A 17,682-nucleotide genomic window follows, 5' to 3' on the forward strand; every position below is an offset into this window, starting at 1 on the left:
CACAGCCCCTCACGGCCCCGCGTCCGCATCGCCCCCGCCCCCGCATCGCCCCCACAATGCTCGAGCCGGGGCCCGGCCCGCCGCCACGTCCGTGCCCGGACCCGCAAGACGCCGCTCGTGCGGCTCCGCCCCGCCTGGGCAGCAGTCAGCCCCGCCCCCCCGCACCGCCCGCGACCCTCCACCTGCGTGAGACGCAAAAGGTCTGCGCCGCACGTTTGCGTCATCGGGCGCCGCCCGCGTGGGCGTGGCCACGGGGGTCACCGGCACCCGGCGCGCAGCGATCATGGTCCCTGCGGCCGCCGGCCCTCCGGAGGTGGTTCGCGCGGCGCAAAAGGACGACTACTATCGCGGCGGGCTGCGGAGCGCGGCGGGCGGTGCTCTGCACAGTTTGGCGGGTGAGGCCCGGGCTTGGGGCCAGGGGTGAGGCCCGGGCGCTGGTTCGCGCTTCTGGGCAGCGGGAGTCCGGGGCTGGGGGCGAAGGTAGTGGGGACGCTCGGACGCCAGGCTCGGGTTGCGGACTCGCGGCTAAGGGTTCTGAGCACGGAGAGGGGCGAGCGGAAGAAACGGGGGGCACGTTTACTTTGGCACGTCTTGTGTGGAACAACGTTCTCGGTGTTTCACAAACACCACCCGTTTAGTTCTCAAAACGTCGTTCCCAGGCGGGACTCTGTCGGTGTATTCCTTTTTACAGAGGGAAACTGGGGTTCCACAGACCTCTGGTAGCTTATCTGAGGTCACAACCAGCAACGCGAGGGGCTGGGATTTGATGCCGGACGGCAGGCTCGGCTTGGGTTCTTAGTCACCATGCTACACTGCCTGTCCTTCTGGCCCTTCTGGGCTCGAGAACAGTTACCCAGGTGGGTCCTAGAGGGCCGGGTGGCCGCAGGTGGGGAGGTTCTCAGGAGACTCAGCGGCCCAGACGAGGCAGGAGACTTGGGGCCGGGTACACAGTTGGGAGACCAGGACAAGAAGGGGTGTGGCTTAGGACAGACTCAGCCCTGGGGAGGGGTGCCGGGGCCTTGGCGGCAGGAGGAGCGGGAAGCGTTGGTCCTGAACTTTGCCACCTCGCCCCCGCCGCCTCTTCTCTCAGGTGCGAAGAGGTGGCTGCGGTGCAGGAGAGAGATCGAGCTGCTGTCGGACGTAGCCTACTTCGGCCTCACCACGCTTGCAGGTAACAGCCCAGGTGGGACCTTGAGACCAAGGGGCCCACGACACACCAAGCCCAGGGACAGGGGTGGGGGAGCTGCCAGCAGAGTGAGAAGCACCTGGAGGTGCTTCCTAGTGTCCCTGGCCCAGATGCGGTCTCAGGGAAGGAGGGGACCCTGACCCCTCCCCTGCAGGAGACGCCAGGCCCCAAGCCCCAGCTGGAGCCTCTCAAAGTTCTGAGGTCACATCTGTGCCGTTCTCTCATCCTTTGTTTCTGGGGACTTCTGTCCTGGACTTTGCCCAAGGGACCGTTGGGACTGTTTGTGACTGAGTTCCGTGGCCGGACAGGGGTCCCAGCGCTGAGCCCTGTCACAGAGCAAGGGCAGCAGGGCCCCAGTGCGGCACCTTTAGAGGAAAGGTAGGGACCCGATAGAGAGCAAGATCCGGTACAGAGAGAGAGGGGGGGACGGCAGGGCCCGGCCTCAGTCTTCTCATGTGCGTCACCCCCCCTCCCCCAATCCCGGCAGGCTACCAGACCCTCGGGGAGGAGTATGTTGGCATCATCCAGGTGGACCCGTCCCGGAGCCGAGTGCCCTCGAGGTTGCGCCGTGGCGTGCTGGTCGCGCTGCACACCGTCCTGCCCTACCTGCTGGACAGGGCCTCGATGCACCTGGAGCACGAGCTGCAGGCGGACGCCGCCGGCGCCAGGCCCTCGCAGGGCAGCCCGGCAGCCGACAGGCGCGGCCGGCCGGGAGCGAGGCTCTGGGTGCAGCGGCACGTGGCCGCGCTGACCGAGCAGCAGAAGAGGGTGCTCCTGCGGGCCGTGCTGGTGCTCAGGCAGGGCCTCGCCTGCCTGCAGCGGCTCCATGTCGCCTGGTTCTACATCCACGGTGCCTTCTACCACCTGGCCAAGAGGCTCACGGGAGTCACTTACGTAAGTAGCAGGTGCCGTCCGTGCTTGCTCCATCCTGGACCCATTGTGTCTCGGCTTCTGTTGGGGAACAGCCACAGGGCCCTCTACCGAAAAGCGAGGCTCTTGTCACGTCACGTTTTGCCAAAAGATCCCGGAAGTACGGTTTCCAGGAACCCTGAGGGTAGGGCACACCTCTCCTCCGAAGGTAGCGTTTGGGAGCCGCTCCGCTGTTTACTCTGAGAGCCCGCCCGGGGCTCCAGGCTCCTGGGTCCGCGCCAGCCCCTTCCCAGCTGCCCCGGTGGAGGCGCACGTGTAGGGACACCTGTTGCCTCCGGGATCTTCCCTGATCCGAGCCTTCCGGTCAGCTCCACCTCGCATCCTGTTTCTTACCTGATGTGTTCGCTTCAAGATTCACCGGGAGAGTCTCGCCTCAGGGCCCCAGCTGCCCGCTTCCTCGCCTCGCTCGGCAGCACTCTCCTGGGTGCCTGCCTCTCTCCTCTCCAGTCTCAGCCCTCCGTGCCCACTCACAAGGGCTGACGGCTCGCCGCCCTCGCCGTTACCTAGGGTGTGTGCTGAGCTGTCGTGGCGAAGGGCCCGGAGACACGGGCTCAACCCAGACCGAGGCCTTTTGCTCTCCTGGGGCCCTGGGGGACTGCTGCCGAGTCTTCTCTGTCTGGATGCAGGGGGCCTGGCTTGGGGACTCCCAGCTGAGGGGAGGGGGACCAGAAGTGGAGGGCAGCCGACTTTCTCTTCAGGGCTGTGGCTGCACGCTGCCCCCATCACTAGCTGCAGCGTCACCGGGGGGCAGGTGTCTCGCTGAAAGCGGGAGCTTCTCCGTGTATGTGACACACGAGCTGGTTAGCGGTACCTGCCCGGGTGCTGCTTCCCTGCCCCACGGGTGTTCTCAGGCTTCTCTGCCAATGCCTTGTCTCTCTGCAGTATGGGTCCCCGGATGTATCCCTTCACCCCCCAAATCCTCACCTGCAGCTAGAGTGACTGCAGACTTGGGAGCCCTGCAGCCGTCTCCCCTGCTCAGCACTCGGTCCCGCTGGGAGTGAGGCGCTGAGCTGTCCAGCAGCGTCTCCCGCCCAGTACTCAGCCCCTGCAAGGCACCCCTGCCCTCCTCACTCAGCCGAGAGCCCCCCCCCCCCCCCCCCGCCACATTGTGCCAGGAGGGTAGGGTTTGGCCTCATCCGGTCAAGCACTCTACTGCCAGGGGGTGTCCTGGCCCTTGTGCTGCTTGGCGCTCTGTGCCAACCGATCACGTGACTGTCCCTTCTGGCCCTTGACAGCTTCGCGTGCGCTCCCCACCTGCAGAGGACACGAGGGCTCGTGAAAGCTACAGGCTGCTGGGGTTCATCTCCCTGCTGCACCTGGCCTTGTCCGTGGGCCTGCAGCTCTACGGCTTTCGGCAGAGGCAGCGTGCGCGGCGGGAGTGGAAGCTACATCGCGGCCTGTCTCATCGCAGGTGCGTGGGTCTCGGCTCGCGTGAGTCCCTGGGGCAGGGCCGTGGCCTGAGCGTCCCCATGCTGGACACTGCCGTGGCTCAGGGCAAGCACTGCAAGGACCCTGGAAGTTAAATTACGGTCTCTCCCTGCTACACCCCCAGGAGCCACGTGGAAGAGAAAGCCATTTCCAGAAACTCCCTGTGTACTCTGTGCCTGGAGGAGCGCCGACACTCAACAGCCACGCCCTGCGGCCACCTGTTCTGCTGGGAGTGTATCACCCAGTGGTGCGACACCAAGGTGGGTGTGCCTTGGGTCCCTAGCTGTGATTCTGGAAGCAGGCTCCACGAGCAGGTGCCTGGGCCCGCCCAGGTGGCCGCCCAGGAATCCGGGAGGAAGCCTGTCCCAGAAACCTTCTCTCACGGGGGGTGGACGGGTGCGTGTCTTTTTAAAGCTCCCAGAGTCAGGGGTGTGGTTGTGCAGCTGGAGGCGTTGCTGGGGCAGCAGCCGGGCCGCGAGGTCTGGTCCCTAACGGGCCTCCCCGATGGGGCCCCTTGGAAGCCCCTGCTTGCCTGCACACACGGGGCCCTCCCCGGCCGGGTACACGTCCGCCGTGACCACCCACGTGGGCGCTCCCAGGACACAGAGCTGCCTACGCCAGTCTCCGAGACCGCAGGGTGGTGGGTCTGCCTGGCCAGGTGACCAGAGCAGGAATGCTACACCCTCTTCCCTCCATATGGACTCCAGGGAGGGCTCGGGTTCGTGGGCCCCCACGGCCTCGGGGGCGGGGCGGGGGGGGCGGAAGTGAGGTAGATAAACAAGGGGTATGACGTGCAGTTCAAACGCCTCGTCCTCTTTCTTACCTGAGGACACCTGCCTCCACACACTGGCCAAGGGGCACTGTTCGTAGAGCCTGTGCGTGGGGCTCACGGTGCCCGTGGCCTCAGAGCCTGGGTGGAGCAGACTCAGAACCAGCACCTGTGAAGTGTCCACACTGTGTGGGTCCCACTGGATTGTGCCATAGCCTCCACTTTGGGGCCCCTGCTCCCATTCGAGGGATTCCCCAGGGACACAGGTGCTGCCTCTGTAAGGGCCGCCCTGGGCAGCAACACCTAGTGGGAGGTCAGCTGACCTTCCCAGGGAGGAGGGAATCCGACCTGTCCTTGGGGGTGGGGCCACGAGGACGGAGCTGGACAGGACGTGCTCGTTCATTCCCGGAACCGCGGATACTGCTGCCCTTTCGACACAGCCCTCTGGCAGCCAGGCCCGGTCACCGTGTGGACAGGCTGACCGTCTCCTTGGCCTGGTCAGTGTTCCCAGCTCCGCTACCCCAGAGTTAAGGCCTTCCCTTCAGGTTTGTGACTACTGAGAAAAGTGGGTTTTTTTAATTGTCTTAATTTGAAGTTAACAGAGATGTGCACAGCCCACGGGTCACTGCAAGAGGCTGCTGTGGGAGGGCCTGTGGCGGTCTCGCAGGGACCCTGGGGGCCTGTGGCGGGGGCTGCGCCGGCCACGCCCGTGTAACCCTTCTCCTTCCCCCTGTAGACGGAGTGCCCTCTCTGCAGGGAGAAATTCCCTCCCCAGAAGCTCGTCTACCTGCGGCACTATCGCTAACCTGACCAAGGGCGGAGGAGCCCACGAGTCTTTCTTCACGTCGGGAGAATCCTGATCCGTTCCCAAGGTCAACTTGCACAGAAATCGTGAAATTCTCGAGTTTCACTTCACGCCACATAAGCAACGCTGCCAGCAGCTCCGGCCGTAGAGGCCGGACCTGCTGGCGAAACGGCCCGTCCGGGGCCTTCGGGCTGGAAGGAGGCCGGGGCTCCCCGTTCTGTGGACCCCCGAGCCCCCGGCGCCGGCGGCAAGCAGCGGCTGCAGCGGAGCCCCCCTGGGGGGCCGGCCGCACCACACCCCCGCCGCGGCACAGCCGGGTCGCTTCTGGTCTCCCTCCCTTCCCCAGACCGTTCACGTGCCGACAGCGGCTCTGTAAGAGGCAGGTGGTCAGGGTTTGGCCCGAAGGGGCAAGTGTGGCCAAGAGCAGAGAACGCAGCTCAACAGTCACGGAGCCGCCAGCCCCGAAGACCCAAATCCTTGCCCTGGTCACCAGAGGCAGGCTGCCGGTGGCTCAGGCACACCGTCCACGGGAGTAGAGAGACTCCGAGGGGCTGTACCTCCACCTGAGAAGGTCAGCACGTGCCTTTTAACACACATGCGTTTGTTTCCCCACTTAGAAAACGAAGTCTGCATCTCGGCTGAGGTCTGCCCGGAGTTCCGGGTGCACAGCCAGCCTGCCCGAGACGTTCTCTGCTTTTTTAACACCTAACCCACAGCCGCTCTCAGAGCTCAGTCTCCCCGAGGCCTGGGCAGGCCGGCTGCGCACACCAGGTCACCGCTGTCTAGCCTTTCGGTTACTTTTAGGTCTTTGAAAGTATTTAGTTTGTGCCAGAGACGGGACTTTGCCACAAGCTTCTTTAGGAGACCAGCTCCACAGAAGTGTAGGAAAGTTCAGGCTGTTAAGGGTGAACTGAAAATCAGATTCGTAAAGGGTAAGAACCTGTGGTTAGGATGTCACATTCCCTGTCGCGTCGTGGGCTTGTGAGAGAGGCCTATGCAGAGAGTTCTGGAATCTGATGGACTGGACACGGTTGTTCGGGAATACGCGGCTCCTCGGCTGACAGAGCTCACCGCCTGAGACAGGCCCCATGACCCTGCCAGACAGAAGCCGACCTCCGGATGGAGAGAAGCCCGCGAGAGGCTCCACGGTTTGAGGCCCATCACCTACGCTCTGACCGAGCGCAAACAATTTCCCGTCACATCTGGGGCCTGAGCATTTGCTAGGAAAACAGGATGAAGAATGAAAGTGTCTGGAGTTTGAGCATCTCCAGGGCTACAGTGTCGCCTCGGAAGTATGGATTGAGAACATCATTTAAATACCAAGGTCAAAATACCGAATGACCTACACAAAAGGTCTGAATCGGGCCCTTCAAAGCAAGGGGAGCTCAGTTTCAGATCTGCACAAATTGGCAAAAGAAAAGCCAGACAATAAACATTCAGTGCCTAAACCCCTAAGACGGATGGGACACTGGTCAGTCAGAGCTGCGCGCCTGCCCCCCCCCCCCCGAAGGGCAGGAGGAAGCCCCCGTGTCTGCACCTCAACACCCACCCCCACCCCCGGGGCCACCCCACTCACCCCTGCGGAGGCCGTGCGCCTCCCGGCCGGGTTTGCTCAACACTGGTGAGCTGCAGTGTTCCAGATAAAGACTCCACAAGAAAGGGGACACTGTCTTTAATAAAGTTGGAATTAAAAAGTCACTTAGTAAAATGTTTACGAGTATTTGTTTTTATCACATCAAAAAAGTTGACATGCGGGTCAGAGTTCTGTTTTCCTGTAGAAAGTGAGAAGCCATGTGTTAAAACCCACAAACTGGTCTGCTCTTACCAGTTGTTTCTATAAAGGGGCCGCTGCATGAGATCAACTTTAAATTAATCAAAAACAAACAACTCTTCAGGTATCAAAGAAATGTGTCAAAATAATTCCAAACAATTAAAATATAATATATATATTTATAATTCCAGGCCCTCAAAAGCAATCATGGTAGTTAAGAACAGAGTTTTGAGTCATTATGATAGAGACCAACTTGAAACATCTCTCGTGAGATGAAATTGGGAAACTGGCATTAGAACCCCAGAGTTACTTGAAAATCACCTTTCGAATGTTCTTCCAAAGCGCAGGAATCAGGTTAGCATCATCATCCAGCTGGGCGACGTGGCCATGGCGTCCAGGGGTGCGGGGGGCAGCTGGGGCGAAACCTGGCTCCTTCCGTGCAGGTCCGTTCCAGGACCACACGACAACTGAGACCACCCGCCCCACCCCTCACCCCACCCGACAGTCCTCCCAGCCGGCAGTTTACTAGAATTCCATCCATTTGAACACTTGAACGTCACTGAAAAATAAATCAATGCAATTTGGTTTAAATGTCAGTTTCTTCAAGAACCTGATGTTTCAGTTACAAATAATTGAAGCTCCTTTTTAAAAAGAAAATTCGACTCCCTCGAAATCAACTACTTTATGTGAAGGAAGAAGGCATTGTTACAATGGCGCAGAACCGTCCTCAGACTCTGATGGGTCCAGCTGAGCGCCTAGCTGGCAAACGTCTTGCCCGCGTCTTCCTTCCCCTTGTACGTCCTCTTGCCGTGCGTGAACGGGATGTACCGGTACTTTATCATGTGCTGGGGACAAACAGATGCATTTTACAATGGCTTCGTTCGTGATGAGGGTTTTCTCCAAATCTGAATCCTGCTCTTCTCTACGCACGGGGCAACGAAACCAGGATTCCGATAAGCTTCTGGTCCCCTCCCCACCAGCGACCCAGCAAAACCCTCCAGGGCCCGCGGAGTCGGCGGAGCTCCTTGGAAATCCCAAGAGTGGGGGGAAAGGTTTTAAAACCCCTTACATGCAGGAAGGGCTAGGGCTGGGCCGGGGCCCCGGGATGGGAGGTGCCTGGACCCTGCTGATACCCAGGGGGGTGGCGGACAAGCCGCCCTGGGATCTGTTTGAGGGCAACGTCGGCATGACACGCGGCTACTGTGGTGGGCCCTGGGCCCTGAGCCCCCAGGACGATGGGCCGGTTAGGACGGCACAGCAGAACCGAGGGCCTTTCCCACCTGGCCCCCAAAGAGCCGTCTGCTTAACGGCTGGACTGTGGGGCAGATTTGAGTTGGCCACCCTGATGAGAAGGGGCTGTGCCCTGTCCCTGTTGCAAACCTGCACGAAGCTTCACGACGCTCCGAGTACAGGGAAGATCCAAGCGGGCCCTCCGCTCAGCACCTCCCAGCGCCGCAGCGCCCGCGTGCTCACCTTAATTTGCCTCTTCATGGTGATACAGAAAAGCATGATGAAGTACATCACCAGGATGGGCCAGAACACCGGGACATTGAAAGCCTCAAAGAAGGTACAGGCCATGGCCACGAGGATGCCCTTGGTCGCCGCGTGCCTTAAAGCAGGGGAGGAGGTCAGTGCCACCTGGGGCCATGGCAGCATCCCCACTTGGGGCAGCAGTGGCCTGGCATGCACCGCGCTTCCTCAGTCCCTTGAGAGTCCCGTTTTCTTCCGAAATCACAAAGGGTGTGAAACGCTACCGCTCGTGACAAAAGCTCGAGGACAACTCGGGGGCCTCATGTCTGCCGCGTGGAACGAGCCCCACCCGGGGCCGCGCATCGCTGAGGGGATCCCGGCGGCTCCCTCCAGCTCAGGGCCCGGCCCACCGACTCAGGGACCTACTGAAACCCCTCCCTGGCTCTCCCTCAGCGGCAGGACAAAGGCAGACTTCCCTGGGGGGGCTGCAGGGCCATTCCACCCACAATCTGCTCCCTCCCCACGCAGTGCCCTCGCTCCGGCACGCCCTGCGCCCCCATCCAGCGGGTGGACCCCTGCGGAGGGCCCGCCCCGCCCCCACACACATCAGGGACGCAAAGTAAAGGTGTGGCAGCTTGTTCCCTTCGGGTTTTTGCTCCTAATGCTGTGGGAGTCACCTGTCCACGTGTCATACTCCTCCTTGTGCAACAGCACACAGACGTCACCGCCTCCCGGAGGTCCCATCCCAGCCCGGTCCCGAGCACAGCACTCCCGGGGACAGCAGACATCCCCAAGGCCACACCTGCCCTGGAGGGGCCCAGCCCTGCTGCCGTGTGTGGGGTGGCACCCCTCCCTCCTGAGCTCCACGTCTGCAACGTACCCGGGACCCTCTACCCCGAAGCAGCTTCTCTTGCGCTCGTTTCAAGGAGTACTGGTGTTACCTGGCAACCGGGAGAAGCCCCCCCGGCACCGGGCTGTCCCACAGAGGCTTCTGTGACCTGCCCCGTGCCCCGCCAAGCACAGCACTCACTAGGAATCAATGCCCAAAGCACACAATGAAGCTCTCGTCTCTTTAAGAAGCCGCTGCCGGCCCACTGGAACCAGAACCTCTGTTCTCGGTCTCGTCACACTGAGGACAAGCCTTTCTCAACTACCCTAAGGAATCACTCACCAAAACTTAAACTCCGGAAGCCTTCGAATAAAGGGCCGGAACTCCTCATTCTGTTTGGTTGGTAACGAAGGGCCGTCATCTGAAAGGCAGAATGTCAGCGAAATGGAGCATGGGTCTCCTCCGTCTGGCTCCACCTGCGTTTATGAGTTTGTCCCCACAGCTTCTGAATGAGCAGGCCCACCGTGTGAGGCACAGATTTATGTTGCTTAACCAAACACAACACAGAATCTTCACCGATTGAGAAATCAACTTACCGTGGGGCCCCTGGCTGGTTCAGTCAGCAGAGCGTCTGACTCTCTCTCGGCTCAGGTCATGATCCCAGGATGATCCCAGAATCATGGGATCGAGCCCCACGTTGGGCTCTGCGCTGAGCGTGCAGCCTGCTTGAGATTCTCTCTTTCTGCCCCTCCCCCACTCAGGCACGCGTGCACACGCACTCTCTCCCCCACAAAAAAAAAAAGCAGGAGACGGGTGAGAGGGAGGGAGGGACGAGGGGGGAGGGAGAGATAGAGACACAGAGAATCTTAAGTAGGGTCCATGCTCAGCACAGAGCCTGACGAAGGGCTTGATCCCACGACCCTAGGATCATGACCTGAGCTGATATCGAGAGTTGAACGCTCAACCGACCGAGCCACCGGGGTGCCCCTAGAATTTCTTTTTAGGACAAACTCCTGCACATCTTAAATAGTCACATAAATGCCGTGGCGCATGCCAGTGGTCAGGCACGCACCAGCCGGGCTCACGCAGGAGACGCATGAAGCTGGGTCCGCTCAAGAGTCCCGCTCAGGATGGCTGCCCTCCACTCAGAGCCCAAGCAGTCAGGCCGCCCCACCCTCCCTGCCCGGCTACCCACGAGGAAACTGGGGCCTACAGAGGAATCTCTCAATCACCTAATTCCCCCAAATGACAGCAAATGAAGTGCTGTTTCCTTTACCGTTTTCATTAAACAGCCCACAGGAAAAAGCCACAGGCTTCTGGTCACAGAGTGAACATTCTGGAGAAAATGTCTAGCACTCAGGAAGCATCACAAGGAGGGTCACGTGAGTGGGCAGCTGCATCTGAGTTTTTACAACAGTGGTGACGGACGTGCTGGCAGAGTGACCGACCCCCCAATCTGCCTGTGTGCCCCCCCCGGGCCGGCCAGTCAGGTGTGGGCTTGGCTCCCCAACCCGGCCCGGGGATGCCCAGGAGCAGCATGAGACGAGAACTTTTCAACCCATCATCCTGGATAATCAGACAGCGCTGCCCTCAACGGGCCATCAGCGGTCAAGACCCAGGTGGCCTCTGCCGGTCACAGCAAGCTGCCCGTGAAGACTTCTGGTTTCCCAGGAAGGGGGCCGACTCATCGAGTGTAGACAGGGCTCACACGGGCTGGCTGTCAGGCAAGAGTGCCAGCCCTGCCCCACGCGCTCCACCACAGGGCCTCGGACGAGTCCCACAACCCTGCGTGCCTCCCTTCCCTGGTCTATAGATCAGAGGGACACGAGGACTTGACCCACGCATGTACAGAGGTTTAAGGACTCGTTCTACGCACAAATTTGTCATCACCAAGGTTCTACGTACATTTTAAACACCAAGAGGACGGTCTCAGAAGTTCAGATTTCAAATGAGGCGACTGTGAAGTACACAAAACCACAACCCTCCCGAACAAACAGAGCCAAGCGGACAATCTCTGCTCTACCTGAGTCTTCCATCAAGGAAGGATCCACTTTCGGAGAAAGAAAAGCTATGAAAAGGTTGAGGTGGTAGATCCCCAAGGCGTAGGTCACGATGTACCAGCCCTGCAAGAGAAGGAGGCACGGTCAATGGCATGCCCCGACACCGCCCCCGGACCCCATCCCGGCCTACCGTGCCGTGAACTCCTGACCTCGGGTGAACCGAACCTCGGAGTATTCACAACTGACGCACAGGAGGAGGGGCAGCTTTTGTGGCAACAGGCGACAAAGAGGCACAGTGGACACCCACCATGGCAGTTGACCTCAAATGACTTTGTGAGCGTGACCGTGGACAAGCCACGGCCCAAACGGAGAACTTCTCCAAGGGTCGAGCTGGATGCACGTGGCACCCGAAGCCAGCAGCTCCCCATCAGGAGCACAGACGAAAAGGAAGATTTTCGCGAAGCCACACGCCTGAGTTGTGCCACAGCCCCGGCAGGTACGGACCGGGCACCGAATGGCGCCGGCGTGCACGCCCCGACGGCCACCTGAACCAGAGTCCAGGACCTGAGCCGTCACTCAGGACGTGCCGGCCATCGGCCCTCCTGGTAGGCCCCTCGCGCCACCATCACCACACACTGGTCACGAGTGTTAATAACCTTCGCCCGGAAAAATCCAGAACCGGAAAATCCGTAAGTCGAGAATGAGGTTCAGGGAATGCTGTGGAGCCAAACCCTCCTCGGGACGTGCAAACAAATGGAAGCACACGAACCTGTGCCAGGTTTACCCAACGGGACCAAGACCCACGGTGCTACCGACTCCAAAAGCCTAAACGCCTTGCACGCAAGCAAAAACTCCTCCGCCTTCCTATTTTTCAAGTCCGGAAACCACTGACTAGCCGTGGAAAGCCGACGGTCTCCTGCCGGCGTGCCTTCCTGAGAGCGACGCCACAGCAGGTGCGAACTCGGGTTTAGAGGACAGTACGGTGAGCCTGCGTGAGGTGCGCCCCCGTCCCGCCAGCACCCCGAAATCAAGGTCTCCGGGTCGTTCTGTCCGTTACAGAATGAACCAAGTTCCCATTCAAACGACAAACCTAGAAACAACCGTGGTAAATCTGACATCAGCCTCAGAGCTGCTGTGCAGTCCTGCTACGGGGAACCACAGAACGGCCCCCACGGCCCCACGCGGAGCCAGCGTCAGGCTCGCATACAGGAAACATGCACGGGCAACAGTATCCGGGAACAAAGAGGCTACACTCAGTTCAAGTGAGAATTTCCCACAGCAGTGGACACGTCGTAGAGCCCAGGACACAAGCGTGTTGACCGGTGGGCCCATGTCCTCCTACGTCCTGGAAACATCTGGAACGGAGGCATTTGCTTTAAAGGAGGAAACGCCTTTCCAGCTACAGAGGAGAAAAGACTGTGGACGAGGCCTTCAACCTTCCTTCCTCCAGATGTAAGGGGACATCAGATACCCCACACCCGAGGCCTACAGAGAATTCGCACCCAGGAACAGGTGGGCACTGGAGAACACATATACGGCAAAGGGGATGCCTGGGGACATCACCCGAGCTGAAGAAAGGTCCCTCAAACCCACTTGCAGTCACTAGGTCTCAGACTCAACAACCCACTCTCTCTCCTCGGCCTCCTGAAAGGGAACTTGAGAGGAACAGCTAAGCCCTCAGGATGCTCAGGGCATGAGGTGGCTGATCCAGACGGTTCTTCTGTCACCCCGGGGTCTCTTGTGCCAGGAGTCCCAAGGCAGGGTCAGAGGGTCCACCGTGCACACCAGGACCGGTGGAGTTTCACAGGCCCCAGGAGGATGTCAAGATTGTCCTGGGAACTCTAGCCACAGGGTATGACAAACTTAGGGTGAACTGCAGACGATCCAATTTTAAAACACAGTCACTGCAATTTTTCTTACATTTAGTCCTTACCTGAAAAATGACTTAGTAGAGACCACGTCCTTCACCATGAAACCTCCTCCTCCAGAGACAGAAGGAAAACCGACACCCCACCCCGAGACCACGTCTGGGCAGCGTGCAGCCAGCCACACCCACCTGCAGCAGGTAGACTCGAATCATGTACACGAAGCTCAGGCCCAGCGTCACCACCCATCGCACGGCCGTGTAAGGCGTGGACTTGTCTAGCCAGGACTGATAGATCTAGAAAGACAAGAGTTCACATGCACCGCACAGACCCCGCGATGCCTGCTGCAAGGCAGCAACGCTTCCTGTAAGCGTTGGCTGCCGGCTTTTAAGTTACCAGCGCAAAGCAGTGACTACGATTAACCCCAAACTGCAATCACTCCCGAAACAGGCCCACCCCTTAAGCGAAAACACGACAGAACACTCTCTCTTAGCAGACGGTCCCACAGCATCAGCCTGAGCAGTCGTTTTGAGGACACCTAACTTCACCCCAAGGGCACTGGGAGCGCGTATGCCTTACACGGGTCCCAAAGCCCCCACCTCCCCCTGCCCCGAGCTGGCCTCAGCCCTGCCCAGCAGCCCCGGGCGGACCTTGCCTCAGCCCAGTCGGCCACAGCCTGACCCCTGGCGGGGTGGAGCTTACATACAGTGGGCACCAAGCGGTGAAGTTTCCGGAAGGATTCCTTGGTTCTACCCATACATTCATGTGTGCAAGCACGTGTAATTAGCAGACATATGTGCACTGTCTAATTTTCACTTTCAAATTAATTTTAACCTGTAAGCTTTTAATTTTCTATGAAAAATGTCAATCATTCATAGAAGTAAAAGTACCCGTCACCCGGCTTCAGTAATTATGAAGTTTCCCAAATGCTTTTTCATTTTAAAAACAGATATGCTTTTGATTCTGAGTCAAAACATCAGTACGTGCAATTGTTCACCGAATCAGACCTCTGAACCCTGTGTGTGTGTGTGTGTGTGTGTGTGTGTGTGTGTGTGTGTGGCCCCAGGCACCGCTGACCGCAGCAGGCCTCAGCCCACAGCTACAGCCTGAAAATCAAGTACAGAGCTGGGTGAGGGGGCCTCAGAGCCCCCCAGCCAAGTGGATGGGGAGGTGGGCGGCCAGGAGACAGGACGGTAAGGGCACAGCCATGCCACCCAGGAGCTAAGAAGTGTTTTCGTATTTGTAAAAGCTGTTAGGGAAAAGCAAAGAAAACAGGTGAACGGCAGAGAGCATATGCGGCCCCCAGGCCTAAACCTCTGCGTGGCCCTTCACGGAAGCACAGAAGACACGAGCACGCTGGCAGCACAGGGAAGGCGCGAAGGGAGGCTGGGGACAGGTCCGCCGCCCTCTTCCTGGGCGCGCCAGCGGCCAGCACGCTCCCAGTCGGCAGGAATCCCATCCGGCCCATTCAACTACCCGCTCCAACTACAGAGAAACCAACCTGCCCGAGTCTTGTGAAGAATCTGTACACCACAGAAGGTTTCCCATGGACAGAATCTCCCACGCTGTCACCTTCAGACATCCTGTACCTGAGAAACACACAAATGACTTCAAATTAAAAAAGCACTCGAGGATTGCATCACTTTACCCCACTTTCATCGATACTACCAAGCACATTTTCTGTCTTGACTGTTTCTTTCTTCTGGGTGTCTTTACCACAAGCTGTCCACGGGACAGACGCGACCAAGAGGCCCCGGCGGAGAGCCAGCCCGGCACGCACCGGGGACTTTTGTTCCCGCTCATGTCACCTGGACCGCACTCCTCCCGCCGGCCCCCAGGAGCAGCCCTTGCCAACCGTGATGTCCTGTGGACACAGCTTCCCTGGGGCCGCTGCACCCACGCCTCCCTCCTCTGCTCTATTCCCAGGGTTCCCCTCGGCATCCCCTCTTCTCCAGGCGTATCTTGCTCTCCACCCAGGCTGCTCCCCAGGGCACCGGCAGCCGGCTGTGCACGGCCTGGGCCTCCACTCCGTGAACAGGGAAATGCCACACAATTCCCAGGGAGGGAGCCCACGGCCTGCACCCCAGCTCCTCATCTGTAAGCAGAAGGGATCCTACCCACTCCCGCCCATTTCCACGTGCCGTGCCGTCATGGGTTCCGTGAGGAATTAACCGATGAGAACCCAGATAGCCACCCGAAGCAGCTTTATCGCCATCTCACTGAGGAGGATCGAGTCTCAAATAGTTTAAGCCACTGACCCAAGGTCAGGAGCAGCTCGCCTGACCTTGGCTTCTCCATTTGGGCACGCCGCTGCCCGAACCAGAGGTCCCAGGTGCTGATGAAGACACCAGGCCAGGGCTCGGCGCTGCCCCCCGAACCTGTGCGCGGCACCCTCCCAAACGAGTCTGCGTTAAAGCTGTCATTCCATAACACTAGGTCCTGGAGCGGACGTAAGGACGGGTAGAGGGCCAAAAGTGTCACGGAAGAAATGCCCTGTGCCCTCACGGGAGACACAGAAAGTACAGTCGCACAACTGAACCCAGCAGAAAGGTAGCCCCCGGCCCGCCTCTTCAGGGGGTGCGTTTGTACGTTCCGAGAGAGAATCCCCCACAGCTGGCCTCCCTGCGTAGGCCAAAGCCAGGCCAGCAGAAAGCTACGTCAGTAACATTCCTGTCCTGTGGATCCTCGTGGGTGTTCCCTTCTTCCATGTTTCTACGGCCAAAGTGTCCACCATCAAAACGTCCACCTGAACTGTGCCAGAAGAGCCGCGTTAGAGAGGACGCGCTCCTGCCTGCAAGAGGGATGTGCAGAACCCCTTCCAACACACGTTAGCGAACTTCTGACCGTCTGGCCAGCAACACAGACAGCGTCACGTGACTCCCTATGTCTCGATGAAAGTCACGGCCCCAGTAACATTAAGGAAGTGAACTGTTAGAGAGCAGTTCTGTCACCTTCTGGCAATAGGACCTGAGCGACCCCTCATTCCGATGTGTGAAAGGGGGCGACAGCACCTTGGCCCCTGACTCCAAGGCTTCTGGCCGGGAGTTACCAGTCAGCTGCGTGGGCCCCCAGGGCCTGGCAGAGGGAGCCTCCCTCGGACGTGCCAGCCCTGTCTCTGGGATAGGGCCACCCTAACCCAGCTCCTCTGTCTGTGAGCCTCTTCCCCTGCTCAGGCTGAAGGCCACCTCTTCAGAGAGGCCCTCCGGTCAACAATCTCTAGTCACTCATATCACCTGGTTTTTATTCTGCGTGACAACCATTTTCTGATTTTCCTCACTTCTTGTTTTCTTATTAGAATGCAAGCTTCTTCAGGGGGCACCTTGTCTGGACCACTGCTGGGCCCTGTCACCTAAAAGGCTCAGTTCTGTAGCACTTAGTAAATTACCTGTTGAACTGTTTTCAGTCAGAAGGAAAACAAAGCAAAAAGCACTTTAACAAAACCCTTCCAAAGAGGGTCCTGCCTGAAACTGCACACGACTGTCTCTGTGCCCAGTTCTGGGGCCCTTCCCTGCCCCAGAGCCCGCACTCCTCAAACAGCAAGCATGGCCCTTACAGGATTGCATCCTGCCAGGCACGGGGGGGGGGGACACGACGACACACTTCGCCCTCCTCCCTTATTCCTCCTAGGTCTGAGACGTGAGAGTTTCACCTGCAACCTCTGGGGCCGTTCCCTCCGCTGAAATGCCCTTCCAGACGTCACCTACTCATTCTCAGCAAAACCGCATTCCCCGGCCAGCGCTCCTCCCGCCCCTGGGCGTGCCCATCTTGGACGTCCGCACCTGGCCCTGACCACAGTGCACCCGGCCGGGGTCACCTCCCGCGCTCAGCAGGATCTGGGTCTCAACCGCCGAGGGCTCTGTTCACCCACGGGGGATTCGATCCCGCAGGCCCACGAACTGACAGCCCAACCCCGCTGAGAGGAGCGAGCCTCGGGAAAACTTCCAGGGCTCACAGGCCGCTCTCCTCTCGGGACTCGAGGGAGCGCCCCGAAGAACGTTCACCGGCGAGGGCGGCTGTGGGCTGCGCGATCCCCGGCGCGGGAGCACCGCCGGGTGCAAAGTCGGCTTGGAGAACTTCGACTTTTGCGGCCGTAATTTGCAATGTTTCCAGATATCACCTTGGGCAACCTAACTCTTCATTCCGACGCTTTCCTACCCACCCCCTACAGACAAGCCCCAGTGTCGAGCGAGGACCCGAGGAGGAAGGGCGGACGTCCCCGCTCGAGCCGGGGGTGGGCAGCCCACCCCGCCCAGGCCGCGCCCGCGGGCGGGGGCGGGAGGCGGTCACTGCGCGCCCCCGGAGCCGGGCCCCAGCCCCCGCCCGGCCTAGCACGCCGCCGCGCCCGCACGGCCCCCGCCCCGTGCCTGGCCCAGCCCGCCCGGACTCCCGCCGTCCGTCGGCACCTCGCCGCTCCCTGCGGTCGAGCGCGGTCTCCGAGGGCCGCGGGAAGGAGGACGCGGGCAGGCGGCCGCGCCGGCGCTTCGCACGGTCCGGGAAGGGACAGCCGAGCACTTCCGCTCTGTCCTGTGCGGCACCGCCTCCGGAGCCTCCAAGATGGCCGCCGGGGCGGAGCCGAGAGCCTCCAACCATTTCCGCTTCCGGCGCGGGCGCCAAGGCCGTTGGCGGGCG

General features: G+C 60.0%; 2 protein-coding genes across 3 annotated transcripts; one reads left to right on the forward strand and one right to left on the reverse strand.

Annotated features, from left to right (window-relative positions):
• The first annotated feature begins 237 nt into the window (after positions 1-237).
• On the forward strand, positions 238-6,816 carry PEX10 (peroxisomal biogenesis factor 10). Its single transcript, XM_049618253.1, has 6 exons — positions 238-395; positions 1,091-1,171; positions 1,674-2,080; positions 3,352-3,527; positions 3,669-3,804; positions 5,050-6,816. Exons 1-6 carry the CDS (start codon positions 284-286, stop codon positions 5,116-5,118), a joined length of 981 nt encoding a protein of 326 aa, XP_049474210.1. The 5' UTR covers positions 238-283; the 3' UTR covers positions 5,119-6,816.
• A 740-nt stretch (positions 6,817-7,556) lies between these two features.
• On the reverse strand, positions 7,557-17,624 carry RER1 (retention in endoplasmic reticulum sorting receptor 1). 2 transcript variants are annotated; one of them, XM_049618254.1, is made up of 7 exons: positions 17,457-17,624; positions 14,555-14,642; positions 13,245-13,349; positions 11,212-11,311; positions 9,531-9,609; positions 8,363-8,498; positions 7,557-7,734 (listed from the first exon to the last, which is right to left on the reverse strand). In XM_049618254.1, exons 2-7 carry the CDS (start codon positions 14,633-14,635, stop codon positions 7,645-7,647), a joined length of 591 nt encoding a protein of 196 aa, XP_049474211.1. In that variant the 5' UTR covers positions 14,636-14,642; positions 17,457-17,624; the 3' UTR covers positions 7,557-7,644. The 2 variants fall into 2 exon arrangements, with proteins under 2 accessions (XP_049474211.1, XP_049474212.1); XM_049618255.1 differs by lacking the exon at positions 13,245-13,349.
• Between the last annotated feature and the right edge of the window lie 58 nt (positions 17,625-17,682).

The sequence above is a fragment of the Panthera uncia genome, assembly GCF_023721935.1.
Source record: "Panthera uncia isolate 11264 chromosome C1 unlocalized genomic scaffold, Puncia_PCG_1.0 HiC_scaffold_4, whole genome shotgun sequence".
Lineage (NCBI taxonomy): Eukaryota > Metazoa > Chordata > Mammalia > Carnivora > Felidae > Panthera > Panthera uncia.

Bases quoted from the DNA above. Each gene is read 5' to 3' on its own strand.
- PEX10 (XM_049618253.1), top strand. From the start codon at position 284: ATGGTCCCTGCGGCCGCCGGCCCTCCGGAGGTGGTTCGCGCGGCGCAA. The intron at 396-1,090 runs GTGAGGCCCGGG...CTCTTCTCTCAG, and splicing joins TGCTCTGCACAGTTTGGCGG to GTGCGAAGAGGTGGCTGCGG. The intron at 1,172-1,673 runs GTAACAGCCCAG...CAATCCCGGCAG, and splicing joins CGGCCTCACCACGCTTGCAG to GCTACCAGACCCTCGGGGAG.
- RER1 (XM_049618254.1), bottom strand. From the start codon at position 14,635: ATGTCTGAAGGTGACAGCGTGGGAGATTCTGTCCATGGGAAACCTTCT. The intron at 13,350-14,554 runs GTTGGTTTCTCT...TTGTCTTTCTAG, and splicing joins TCTTCACAAGACTCGGGCAG to ATCTATCAGTCCTGGCTAGA. The intron at 7,735-8,362 runs GTGAGCACGCGG...GTTTGTCCCCAG, and splicing joins CCATGAAGAGGCAAATTAAG to CACATGATAAAGTACCGGTA.